This window comes from Cinclus cinclus, unplaced genomic scaffold, assembly GCF_963662255.1.
Source record: "Cinclus cinclus unplaced genomic scaffold, bCinCin1.1 SCAFFOLD_214, whole genome shotgun sequence".
Taxonomy (NCBI): Eukaryota; Metazoa; Chordata; class Aves; order Passeriformes; family Cinclidae; genus Cinclus; species Cinclus cinclus.
The window spans coordinates 25,001-37,500 of record NW_026912213.1 but is presented as its reverse complement, the minus strand read 5'-3'; the positions used below and the strand labels follow the sequence as shown (position 1 = coordinate 37,500).

The following is a 12,500-nucleotide window of genomic DNA, read 5'->3' as shown; positions in this document are numbered from 1 at the left end:
GATGAACAGATACAACATCTTTATAGCGCATAAATATATCCTACATTGCAGCGTGCAAACACATCTTTGTTGCTTCCATATATTCTATGCTGTTGTATTTGTTGCTCCTTTTTTTTTCTTTTTTGTATTCCACAAAAGAGAAAGCGGTTTGAATTTTAAACTTTTTTTTTTTTTTAAAAAAAAAAAAAGCTTAATTTAGTTTAATTTTTAGTATTAAAAAAATAGTGCTAAGGGACGATTTCCAGCAGCCCGGCTAGCTCAGTCGGTAGAGCATGAGACTCTTAATCTCAGGGTCGTGGGTTCGAGCCCCACGTTGGGCGAGGAGCTGTTGTTTTGTTTTATTTGTTCGCCGAAACTTGATTTTTTTTTTTCCCCCCCCCTTTTATTTACCGAAATTCCCCTGGTTTGGGTTCAGTTGCTGGCGCTGTGCCTCAGCGCTCAGGAGATAAAATTCCTTTTGTCCTCGTTAGATCTTTTCATTGCCATGGGACGCTCCTGCCCCTGGAACCACAACCGCTAAAACCTCCAGAATTCCCCATGTTTCAGTTTTGAAGGATTTATCTCCTAAGGGCAAACCGAGCTTTTCTCTGCTCGTTCTGCCCCAAAACGCACAAACCAGGGAGGGTTTTGCCCCCCCCCCTTTTTTTTTTTGTTTGTTTGGTTGGTTGGTCTTGGTTTGGGGGGAGGTTTGGTTTGGTTTTTTTTTTTTTTTTCTTTTCTTTTTTTTCCCACCCTAACCCAGGGCTGAGCACTGAGGGAACTCATCCCAGAGATGAATTCCTGAGCCTTTCTGCTTCCAGGGAGCGCCGGGCTGGGAAGAGAAGAGAAGAGAATTCAGGATGAAGCTGCTCCTGCTGGGGCTGAGCCTCGTCCTGTGCGTCGGAGCCGGTGAGCGGGGGAATAAACCGGGATAAACCGGGCCGGTGTCATCTCAGCGTGCCAGGCACGGTTCTCCCCGGCTCTGCCCGCAGTTCAACCCGTTTTTTTTTTCCTCCCCTCTGCTGCAGCCGAGACCCTTCGATGCCACGTCTGCAAGTACAAGATCCCCTTGGTCGGCTGCTTCCGAGGCGCCAACGTGAGCGGCTGCGAGCGCCGGGAGAAGTGCGCCCTCATCAAAACCAGCCTGGGTGCGTCAGCCCGAGGGTCCCTCGGTTTTTCCCCATCCCCTCCTTCCCTTCAGGGGGCTTTTCCTCGCCCCTGGAAAACCGAATCGCTCCTGCGGACGAGTGAAGATGGGGAGACGAAGCTGCAGGGAAAGGGTGGACGGGAGGCGTCGAGTTCACCCCCTCCACGGAGGTTGTCCCGAAAAAAGTTTGGAAAAGTTGTTTTTAATCCAAGGGGAGCCTCTCCCTTCCGTAGAAACCGGGGGGGCAGGGTCGTCCCTGGGCGCGTCTCTTGATTATTCTTTCCCTTTTAGTTAAACGAAGGTGTGACTCCATTTGGGGGGCGTATTTCAGAGCTCGGTTTCTCCTCAAAGCCCCAAGTTTTACGGTTCTCGTGGCGTTCTCCTGTGCCCTGCAGGGAAGGTGACCCTTTACTACCAGCAGGGCTGCACCTCCGCCCTCAACTGCGGCCGGGAGCGGGCGGCGGACGCCGAGTCCCGCCTGACCTCCCGCTATTCGTGCTGCGAGACCGACCTCTGCAACGAGGAGTGGGGCGAGGAGCCCGCGGACTGAGCCGGCCCGGCTCAGACCTGGCGCTCTCCGAAGCGATCCCGAGCGCTCATCGCCCGCAATCCGGGACGGCGGCCCCCGCCGTGCGCCTTGGTTTAGTACCGGGTCTAAAATAAACCTTCAGGCTCGGCACTGGCTGGGCCGGGTCTGGCTCGCGTCCTTGTTTCTCCTGCCTCAGCATTCCTGGGAGCAGCTGGCGGCCCCGAACACGATCCTGACACCCAAACCCCAAGGACGGAGCCAAGGGGTTTCCTCCTGCTCGCATCCCGGGTTTTGGTTGTTTTGTTTTATTTTTTTTTTTTCCCCTCCGGTGTGGGGCTGGGAATTTTGGGAGAGGAGCATCAGGGAGCTTTTGGAAGCCCAGGGAAATAAAGGACGCGTGTATTCGGTAGAGTCATTGATATAGACATTTATAGGCAGCAGACATTTATCTGACAGGGACTCACGCTGCCTTTTCCTTTTCTTTTCCTCCTCTTCCTGTCGGTTTGGGTGTCCTGAGCTCTCCTTACCTGACCAACACACCTGTGGCAGGTGGGAGATGCCCCACAGGAGACGTTCCTGCCCTTTTCTCCCAAATACGAGCAGCGAGATGAATAATTTTCCGACAGTTTGGGGAGAGGGATGAAAAGCTTCTCTCCTTCCCCAGCCCCGTCGAGCCTCCGGAAAGAGGCAGGAGGTTCCTGGAGAGGGTTAAAGAGACGCCAGGGTGAAGGTTCGGGCCTGGGGGACAGGTGGAGGGAGGTGCTGGAAACGCGATCCTGGCGCTGAACAGGGAAAAGAGATTTGGCACGGAGGAGAGGAGCAGAACCGAGCGCCCGGGGAGGAGGAGGAGGAGGAGGAGGAGGAGGGAAAGACCGCGGTGGGTGCCCAGGATAGAAGCAATGGGGGAGGGGAAAGAATGGTAAGCGAGACGGGGGGGGGGCAGTGGAGGTGGTGACAGAGGGGACAAATGTGGCACTCGAGGGCCGGCGGGGCACCGCAGCTCCAGCGGTGCCGCGATGTCCGAGGCAGCCGCGGCCGCCGCCGGTTACTTTCGCCGGACCCCGTCCCGCTGGGACCCCGCGGCCACCCGGCTCGCCGCCCAGCTGGCCCCCGCTAGACCCGTCCCGACGCAAAATCCCGGGCGATTCGGGCGTTTTGGGAGGACTCCCCTTTGCGACGCCTCCGCTCCGAGGTACGCGGGGGCAGCCGGGGACACGGGGAGGGCTCGGGACGCGCTCCTGTCAGTCCCTCTGTCCTTTCCGTCCCTGCTCCTTCTCCTCGCTTTTCCCCACCCGGGGTGGGGGCTCGCTCTTTTCCTTGGCTGGTTGTGCATCCCTGGGTTTAGGGTGTGGATTTACCTCCAGTTCGCAGGCATCGTCCTTTCGCTGCAGAAAAGTGAGGGGGAAAGGCGCGGGATAGGAAAAACACGCGCTTCGCGGTTGTTTACAGGTGGAAAGAAACGGCAGGTAGGAGAGAGAAGGATTTCCCCTTCCATAGGGGGTGATAGATCAAAAGATGCAAAAAATATATAAAATATTTAAATATATAAATGTAGAAATATAGATGAGGGGCAGGCGAACACGCCCAGAGGTGGCAATGCTCTGCAGGACAATTGCAGGACTGATTTCGCTCATTAATTCCTCTAGCAGAACCTCGGGGGTTGGGATTTTTCGTCCCCCACCAAGCTCCAGATGTGTCCAAGATCCCGACTCAGAGGTGTTGGACCAGGAGGGGCTGGCTTTCAAATCGGAATTTATGGATCACTCGATCCGATTTCAGGTCCTCATTAGGAGAAGACAAACCGCTCTCTAGAGGATCCCACATTTCCCAGTCCATGGTAACACGAACCCCCCCATTAACCGGGTGACCGTCACTCCCTCCTGTCCCAGTCTGCCTTGACAAGACCTTGATGAAGTCTCAGGTGGAAACCACCTCTTTATGGACAACCCCAGCCCCAGAGAAATTATATTAATTTAAATTATCATTCCCATTTAATGCACGACCTCCAAAACCTGCACAAAAGATTTCTGGAAGACCAAGGCTATTTTATTTTGAGATGCCAGACCCCAGTCCCGAGCTTGTTCTCTTTGGATTTGGGAAACTCACCCGCAGATCTTGATAAGGGCTTTGCATCCTCGCGTATTCCCTTTCTCCTGTTGCTTTTTATGGCCCCCGATGAGCCCTGGAGCTCAACCAGGTCATCTGAAGTTTCAGGGGCAAAACAGGACTTTACCGAAGGCTCAGATGGTTCCCTGGATCTGAGCCTGGAGCAGCTGCTTCCCACAAACCCCCAGCACCAGCTCGGCCATAAATCAGCTCCATCCTGAGCCGGTGACATCCCCAAACGGGAGCGTATCCCAAAAGATTTTCCTTTACCCACCTCCCCGCTGAAAGGAGAAAAAAAGCCAAAAAAAAAAAAAGCCAAAAAAAAAAAAGCCAAAAAAAAAAAAAAGCCAGGAAGCCCGGGATTTGTTGGGAGCAGAGGGCAGCGCTCCTGCTTCCCCTCGCGTCCCCCAGTGCCGAGGTCCCCGTCCCCGGGCTGGGGAAAGCGGACACGGCCGGAGCGACCCGGGCAGCGTTCCTGGAAGAGCACCGCCCCCGGGGGCCGGGTGCCAGGCACTGCTGCTCCAGCCCCGCTGAAACCATTCCTCGCCCGCAGGAGAGAGGCCATGGCAGCCGTGTTCCTGCCCGGCAACCTCCAGGACGAAGCCACTTGCTCCGTGTGCCTGGAGTTCTTCAAGGACCCCGTGTCCATCGAGTGCGGGCACAACTTCTGCCGGGCGTGCATCGCCAAGAGCTGGAAGGACCTGGAGATGGATTTCCCGTGTCCGCAGTGCCGGGAGGTTTTCCAGCAGAAAAGTTTCCGTCCCAACCGGCAGCTGGCGAACATGTCCGAGATCATCAGCCAGTTCGCGCTGCGCGGGGCCAAGGGCGCCGAGCAGGACGGGCTGTGCCCCAAGCACCGCGAGGCGCTCAAGCTCTACTGCAAGGACGACCGCAGGACCATCTGCGTGGTGTGCGACAGGTCCCGGGAGCACCGGCCGCACGCCGTGGTGCCCGTGGACGAGGCTTCCGAGGAGTACAAGGTCCGTCCGTCCGTCCGTCCGTCCGTGCGTGCGTGCGTCTCGCGGGAGGCTCCCCGGGGTTGTCCCCGCGGTGTCACCCGGCCCGGCCTCGCTCAGACGCACTCCCGAAGAGCTGGCGGTGCTTCCCAGCCTCCCAAAAAGCTGGGAGAACGCGTCCTCTGGGGATGCCCTGCGTTCCCCTGGTTTCTGGGACGGATTCACCCGGCCGGGAGGGGAGCGGCCGACGGAGCCGAACGCCAGCGGCTCTCTGGGGGCTGGGAGAGCTTCCAGAGATGAGCGAGGCTGATTAAAGCTGGGCTGGCCTTTGCCTGCGCCGGGAGCCCACGGCAGCAGAGCACGTCCCGACCCCGCCATCCTCCGTTCCTTTCTCTGGGGAGGGGTTCTGGTGGTCCTTGGGGTGGAGCTGAGCCTGAGGGATTTCCCGACGAGCGCATTCCGTGTTTTCCTCCTTCCCCATCCCACCTGACAAAAGACCAAACTCTGCAGGCAGAGGGAGGCAGCGAAGGAGAGAAAGCGACACCCTCTTCTTTTGTTCCCAGGAGAAAATCCAGGGGCGCTTGGACTTCCTGAGGAAGGAGCGGCAGGAGCTGCTGGAGTTCAAAGTGAATGACGATAAGAAAACCCAAGAGCTGCTGGTGCGTCCCAGGATGGGGTGGCGGGGAAGTCTGGAGGATCCTCCACCCGCCCCTGTGCCCGAAAAAGGGAAAGGGGTGGTTTTCTCCTTCTGGCCCCACCACCACCATCAGCCAGAACCTGAGCAGACCTCGGGGATGGTGCTGGAGCATCTGAGAGCAGGGCTGGCTCTGGAGCTCTCCTCCCCCTTTCCTTTCCCTCAGCACATCACCCCTGTGGCAGCAGAAGGGAAAAAACCCAGACTACCGAAAATAATTCCTCTCCCAGACCACCTTCCCCCCACAAGACGAGTGGTTGAGGGACGGGCATTTGACTCTCCCAACCGCCACGACTCCCCAAGGAATGTCTGCTGTGATTCTTCACCCCTCCCCACTGGGAAGGGCCCCAGTCTCACCAAATTCACCACCGGGCCTCTCTCCTGAAAAGCTCTTTTTGCCACGTTTCATTCCCAGAAAACCATCGAGAGCGAGCGGCAGAAGCTGCTTTCGGACTTCGAGCGGCTACGGCAGTTCCTGCACGACCAGGAGCACATCCTGCTGGGGCAGCTGGAGAAGATGGAGAAGAACATCTCTAAGAGGCAGAATGAGAACATCACCGACCTCTCCAAGGAGATCACGCTTCTCAACAAGCTCATCACCGAGCTGGAGGAGAAAATCCAGCAGCCCATGCTTGAGTTCCTCAAGGTAAGATGTCAGGTCTTCGGGTCACAATCTTGTTCCTCCTTTTTCAACGTGTTCATGGGTCCTGCAGAGGTGTTTTGGGGGTAAAAGCCCTTTTTTATTCTCTTTAATGGGTAGATGGTTCAAGGAGGTGTCTGAGTGCCCCAAGCTGAGGAACACCCTGGAACAGAGTGTCCTCTTCGACTATAATGATTGTTTTTTTCCCTCCCTGAACTTGTCTGGACTTCTCCAGCACCCCCAAGCCCTTGGTTTCAAGGTGTGCAGAGCTGAGTTAGACCAAACTCTTCTTTCCAGACTGGGAAAACAACCCTGGGATGCTCGAAATCCTGAAGTCCTGCAGCTCTTTACCCCACCCCAAATGACAGGAGGGCCATGGGTGAACTTTGAACGGAGTTTGTTTTTATTGAATTGAGCAGAACGTGCTGGTGGCTCCCCCAGACCTGCGCAGGGTTAAATTCCCTCCCTGGCTGTGTTCTGGGTGCTGTCAATATTTGCAGACCGTTTCAGGACTTGGCTGTGGGTGGAAACTCACCCCACGTGGTCTCTGCGCAGACAGCACTGGTGCCCACGAAAACTCCCCCAGAACAATAGCTGGTATTTTATTAAAAAGCAGGTTGGGAATTCTGGGCTCTCTCCAAGGTCCTTTTTCAGCCCCTGGGAGGTGACTCTGCCTTTGTGTGGGCTCTGGAATGTGTTTCAAGGGCACCAGAAGAGGCAAATAATGGCTCAGTTTGGTGCGTGTTTGCATTATTGCAACTTCACTGAGCGTATTTGAACCTTAGTAATCCACCCTGCCTGAGGGAAAATCACTTCCTTATCAGTCTCAGGCATGAGAGGCACCCCAGGCTTTTCTTGGGGGCAGATTAGACTGTGTGAGTCCAGAAATCAGGGAGGCATCGAGGCAAAGCGCTGCCCAGTTGATGGCAGGTGGTTCTTGGGCAGGGAGATGTTTGCAGGTACCTCCCATCCCTCAATGCTTCACATGAGACAGGCAGGACCTTCCCAGGATTGGGAGACTGATGGGGACACCCCCCCCCCAAAAAAAAAAATAAAAATCCCTGAGGCTGGCCACACGTGGGTTCACAACAAAAACACCGAGAGACGAACCGGAGAGATTTTCAGGTTACCTGTAGAGCCTCCCAGCTCACCTGGAGAACCTGCTCGGAGCAGGGGGACGATGGGAGGTCTCTGAAGGTGCTTTCCAGCCTAAACCACAGCACATTCCGTGGTGGGCGTGAGGTTGGGGAATTGTGCGTGAGCCACGGGGAAGGTTCCCCTGGAGGCGCTGCAGGGACTGGAATGGGGTTTGGTGGGAATGTCACCCCCTGGAGCTGGGATCCAACACTTGAGGCATGAATCCACACCCCCTGGCTGCCTCCACCAGGGATGGATGGGCGGGAATTGCTCTGGGGTGGGGGGCCTAGAGCACAGGGAATTCACTTGGTTTCTCTTTTTCCTTTCCAGGATGTGATGGCCACCATAAGCAGGTGTGGGATTCTGCTCTCCCTGCTGCCTTCAGCTCCCACCCCTCCCCAGCCCTGTTTGGAGGTCAATGTCCACAGCCCAGGTGCCAGAGGGAGGCACTGGGGAGGATGGAATTTGCCTCCCAGTCTCTGCAAGCCCTGGGTCTCTTACAGCGCTTTGGAAATCTGTTTTTTTTTTCACAGTCTCTTTTGGGATTCTACAAGGGTCAAGTGAGACCAAAAACCCCAAATTCCCTTATTTGCTCACACACAGTTCCTCCAGCACTGCAGTTCAGGCAGCACCAAGCTCCAAAAAATGACACTGGAGCTGCATCCAGAGCAGCTGCCAGGGTAGGGCTGGGGTGATCTCCCAAAAATATCCCCCCGTCACCCAAGAGGAGCCTCAAAATCCACCCCAAATCCCGATTTCCTCACCCCAAGGAGGGTGAAATCTCAGTGAGATCATCCGGGGGGGGGAATGGGGCAGAAGCAGGGGTGGCAAACGGGGATGGAAATTGGGGAATATCAACAATTGCCTTGGTTTTTCCCTTGGTTTTTCCCATGGTTTTTCCCTTTTCCCTTGGCAGGAGCGATGACGTGAAGTGCCACAAGCCCGTCCCTGTCTGCACTGACATGAAGATGCACGTCTGCAACTTCTCCCTCAAGACTGTCGTCCTTGAGAAGGTCCTGAAGAAATTCCGAGGTGGGTGGGAAAGGTTTAAAAATAATCCCTGTCCTTTCCTGGCAGCGGGAGGGAGGGGCGGGAGTGCCCGGGGTGCTGCTCGAGGGCTCCTGGGCACCAAAACAGCAGCAGAAAACAGCTGGAAAGGGACTCTGGAGATCCTTGCTTGCATTCTGGAGACAGGCATGAGAAGGAAGAGACTGGTGCTAGCCAGGTTTCCAGGGAAGGAAATGTGGGGTTGTTTTAACGAGGGGGAAGTCTGAGCGTGAACGTTAGTTTTGGTCCAATAAAACCTTTAATTTCAAGGAGTTTCATACTGAGATTGCCAAGCCCTGGGTTTGCAGCAAAGCAGGAAACCACGAGATGGTGCTGAGAGAGCTGGAAAGGCAAAATGCGCCAGAAAGAGCAGCTCTAGAAGAGGAAAAGCCAAATAATTTCTAAATGGAAATTACACCCGGGGGCAAGAATTGGTTTAAAGGATGTGCTCAAGACTTGAAATTCCCGAGGCCTAGATGTGGCAGGGCAAGATAAATGTAGTTTAGGTAAATCCTGTGTTTTCTTCATGCCCAGAAGGGGGTTTTTAATGAAAATTAAATATATTTAGCAGGGATTCTCCCCTGTTGCTCCGCTCCATCCTCAGCTCTCGTTGATGCTTTGGTGCCACGGTTCCCTCAAGGAGACTTGGGGCACCCGTTCTGTCTGTCTGGGTGTCACCATTCATGTCCATCTCTCCTCCTTTCCAGAACACCTGCAGGACGAGCTGGGACGAGGTGAAAAAGGTAAAAATACGATATTTCCGACGTAGCGCCCAGAGCAAAGACTCAAAATTGTGGTTGTATTTCGCAAAGCTGAAGAGAAGGGGACAAAAAGGAAGAAGAAGAAAAAAAAAAAAGGCAATAAGGAAAAGACACCCCAGATTTCTTTTTTTTTTCCTTTTTCCTTAATTTCTTCTCTCTCAATGATTTCCAGATCCAGCCTGCTCAGCTCCAGAGCCCAAAGCCGATTTTTCTAACTGACGCCGGGGATCTGACAGCTCAGCCAGGTCCTCTCTGCCTGTTTGCACCTAACAAACCCATAGGTCTGAGACCAAAAAAAAGTCATTCTGAGCCCCAGCTGCCTCTCAGTCTGCCAAATTTGCCCTGCCAGGCTCCTGTTTCCACCAGGGAGTTGCAGTGGAGGGTGTGAGCTCCAGGGCGAAGTCAGAGGGGTTAAATCCCAGCAGAATGTGGTTAATTCCTTAAGTTATTTAAGAGTTTAAATTAAATCCCAGCAGAATTTAACTCATTGTTTAAGTTAATTAAGAATTTAACTCCTTTTCACAGGAGAGGTCAGGAATTTGAGGGGCAAACCCAGCCCACAGCGAATTCTATGCTGGATGAGCCCCTGGGACTCAGCTCTGCAGGAATTCTGGGATCAACCCCAGAACATCTCCCTCTGACCTCAACCTGAGATTAAAACCTGCCCCAGCTGCACCCCCTCGGTGTGAAAGTGCCCAGAGCAGAATTTTCAGAAGAAAAAGCTTTTTTTTTTTTTTTTTTTTTTTTTTTTTTTTTTTTGGTTGCTTTTTTTGCTTTTAAAGATGTGGTCTCCAGCACAGGGGTCTCAAAGGAGGACAACCCACAGGCTGGACCTTTTCCAAGGATCCTGCTCACAAATAGCACCCCCTGGAAATGCCCAAAGTTGGCAGAAAACACAGGGAGACACTTGCTGACCACCACTGGGAAGCCCAAGGCCCCTCGTTGCATGCCCAGGGGGGTGGGTGCATGTGCAGAGTGTGTGGTTGAACCTCAAACCCAAATCCTGACAGTTCCAGGAGCTGGAGATGCCCAAGGAAGGAAAACACTTCGTAGATTAAAAAAAAAAAAACCCCGAAATCGGCTCGCTCCAAACCATTTCCCCACAGTTTTGCTGCTGGGGTTTGCAGTCTCTGATGCAGGAGATGCTGTTTTTGGCCGCTCTCTGACTTTTGGGGAGTAACCTGGTGCTTAAGTTTTGAAGGAAAAATGATCCCAGCTTTCCCTGTCCTTGTTATGACTTCTCCCCACCTTTACGAAGCACCATGAGGCTTTTAATCGCACTGTGTCTCTTTTGGGAAATTTTTTATGTCAATCCCTGACCTAAATCTGTGAATTTTGGAGAGCACAAAGGCCTTCATGGTGCAGCACCTGCTGTCTTTCAGCTCCTGAGGCCCCATTTTAGGCTCCCCCCAAAGGTGTCTCATGGATTCGTGGTGACTTTGCTGACTACAACCACAATTTGAGGTCACTCGTTGCTTCCTCTGAGGCTGAGTTTGGAAAGGGGGAAAAAGGCTGTTGGACTGGGCTGCACCTGCATGTTTGGTTTGGGCTACTCCAGGTGGAAAGATGCCCTTAGATCATGGCTTCCCACAAGGATTTGGATGCCTTTGGGGTGGTTTGGGGATCAAAACTCTGTGATTTGTGATGGGTGGGGCGTAGAGCTCACCTGTGCGTGGATGAGCCAGAAGCAAAGATAAGAAATCATTTTATGTGGAAAAAACATTCTTGATCTAAGGCCCATCTTCGCAGTCGATAACTGCGAATTACCCGCACCTGCTTTTATGGTTTTCCTCGCTCCTGGTGGGCTTGTGTTGTTGTCACTCCATTTCTCACCAGAAGCAGCACGAGCTCAACCCCTCCCAGGAGGGATTTGGGGTGTCCACGGGGGTGTCAGCGTGGGGTGGGGTTATCGGGGCTGGGATTACTGCGGTCCAGCCTGGCCCAGGAACTGATAACCCCCACCACCGAGCGAGCTGTGCTTTCCGTGGCTCAAACCCTCGCTGAGCTCCGACCGCTGTCGCTGCTGTCCCCAACAGAGGACCTGACCCTGGATCCCGACTCCGCCAACCACCTGCTGGTCCTCTCTGCTGACCTCAAGAGCGTTCGCATGGGCTGCAGGAAGCAGGAGCTGCCCGACAACCCCAAGCGCTTCGACACCAACTCGCGGGTCTTGGCCACCACGGGGTTCAAGTCGGGGCGGCACTACTGGGAGGTGGAGGTGGGGCCCGCGGACGGCTGGGCCTTCGGGGTGGCCAAGGAGTCCGTCCGCAGGAAGGGGCTGACGCAGTTCTCCCCCGAGGAGGGCATCTGGGCCGTGCAGCAGAACGGGGGCCGCTACTGGGCCGTCACCTCTCCCCAGCGCACCTTGCTGTGCCTGGGCCACAAGCTCAGCCGGGTCCGCGTCTACCTGGACTACGAGGGCGAGGAGGTTTCCTTCTACGACGCCGAGAACATGCAGCACATCTTCACCTTCAACGTGGCCTTCCAGGAGAAGGTGTTCCCCCTCTTTTCGGTCTGTTCCACCGTCACCTACATCAAACTGTGCCCCTGAGGTGCCTTGGGGAGTACCAGGGAAGGGACGGGCGCCTGCGTGAGCTCCAAAAACTCCAAGACTCAGCCTGGTTTGGTGGGATGGGCAGCCAGGTGCTCAGGAGAGCATCACAAGGATGGTCCTCAGGGCAGGTGGAAGCAGAGAGATGTCCAGCGGTGCCGAGAAATTGTGGTTGCCAGATGAAAGGAAGCTTGTGGTCACCAACTCAAAGACTGTGGTCGCCAACTTGAACCCACTCCTGGAAGGGGTGAGAAGCTCAGCTCTCTCACTGAGAAGGAACCCTCCAGACATCACCTGTGGCTCTGGGTCTGAGCCCAGATTGGGGTTTAAGAATCTGTGGGAAGCTTTGGAGTGGCTCCTTTGCCTCTTTGGAAACGCCAAGGGCTGGGAAATGGAATATCTGTGGGGTGAATGAGCTGGGGAAAGGGGGCATTGAGCAGAAATCCTCAGACACCCATCCAAAGCAAAACTCTGTCTGTCCACAGAGAAGAAATCCAGTCAGAAACTTCCTGGTTCCTTCTCCCACAGTGGAAACAACTGTCCCCCAAAAGCTGTTTTTGGGATGTCGTGACAATTGTCTGAGCTGTCCCAGGTGACCACTGTCCACCAGGTCTGACCTGTCCAATATGGAGGAGTCTGTGGCGATTTGGCTGCTCTCCCTGTCTGGTTCTCCACCCACAGCTCCGCTGGAAGACTCTGGAAAAGGTTAAAAGGTGCTTTTTTGGGGTTTTTTTAAAGTGATGTTTGTCCTGCTGGACCTGAGCGAGACCCACGTTTGTCCCTGTGGTGCTGAGGCCTCTCTGTGGACAAGACGTTCACAAAATATCCCTCGTGGTTCTCACGCTTTGCGTGAATTTAGGTGCTGAATTTTGTGTTCCCTCAGGTTCTCAGCAAAATCACCCTTTATGCTCATTTCTTGTGTTTTTTTTTTGTTTTGTTTTTTTTTTTCTCTC

At 54.3% G+C, this 12,500-nt stretch overlaps 1 protein-coding gene and 1 non-coding gene across 2 annotated transcripts; both read left to right on the top strand.

Moving 5' to 3' along the window:
• The first annotated feature begins 247 nt into the window (after positions 1 to 247).
• TRNAK-CUU (transfer RNA lysine (anticodon CUU)) lies at positions 248 to 320 on the top strand. Its single transcript has one exon. It is a non-coding gene; the product is annotated as a tRNA-Lys (tRNA).
• A 3,521-nt stretch (positions 321 to 3,841) lies between these two features.
• Positions 3,842 to 11,547, top strand: TRIM7 (tripartite motif containing 7). The gene is made up of 7 exons (XM_062514584.1): positions 3,842 to 4,741; positions 5,281 to 5,376; positions 5,827 to 6,057; positions 7,519 to 7,541; positions 8,105 to 8,220; positions 8,943 to 8,978; positions 11,033 to 11,547. Exons 1-7 carry the CDS (start codon positions 4,325 to 4,327, stop codon positions 11,545 to 11,547), a joined length of 1,434 nt encoding a protein of 477 aa, XP_062370568.1. The 5' UTR covers positions 3,842 to 4,324.
• Positions 11,548 to 12,500: the final 953 nt, after the last annotated feature.

What these genes read in the sequence shown, in the direction of transcription:
- TRIM7 (XM_062514584.1), top strand. Translation starts at nt 4,325, where the DNA reads ATGGCAGCCGTGTTCCTGCCCGGCAACCTCCAGGACGAAGCCACTTGC. An exon ending in AGGCTTCCGAGGAGTACAAG is followed by an intron (nt 4,742 to 5,280) that starts GTCCGTCCGTCC and finishes TTTTGTTCCCAG; the next exon opens with GAGAAAATCCAGGGGCGCTT. An exon ending in AGAAAACCCAAGAGCTGCTG is followed by an intron (nt 5,377 to 5,826) that starts GTGCGTCCCAGG and finishes TTTCATTCCCAG; the next exon opens with AAAACCATCGAGAGCGAGCG.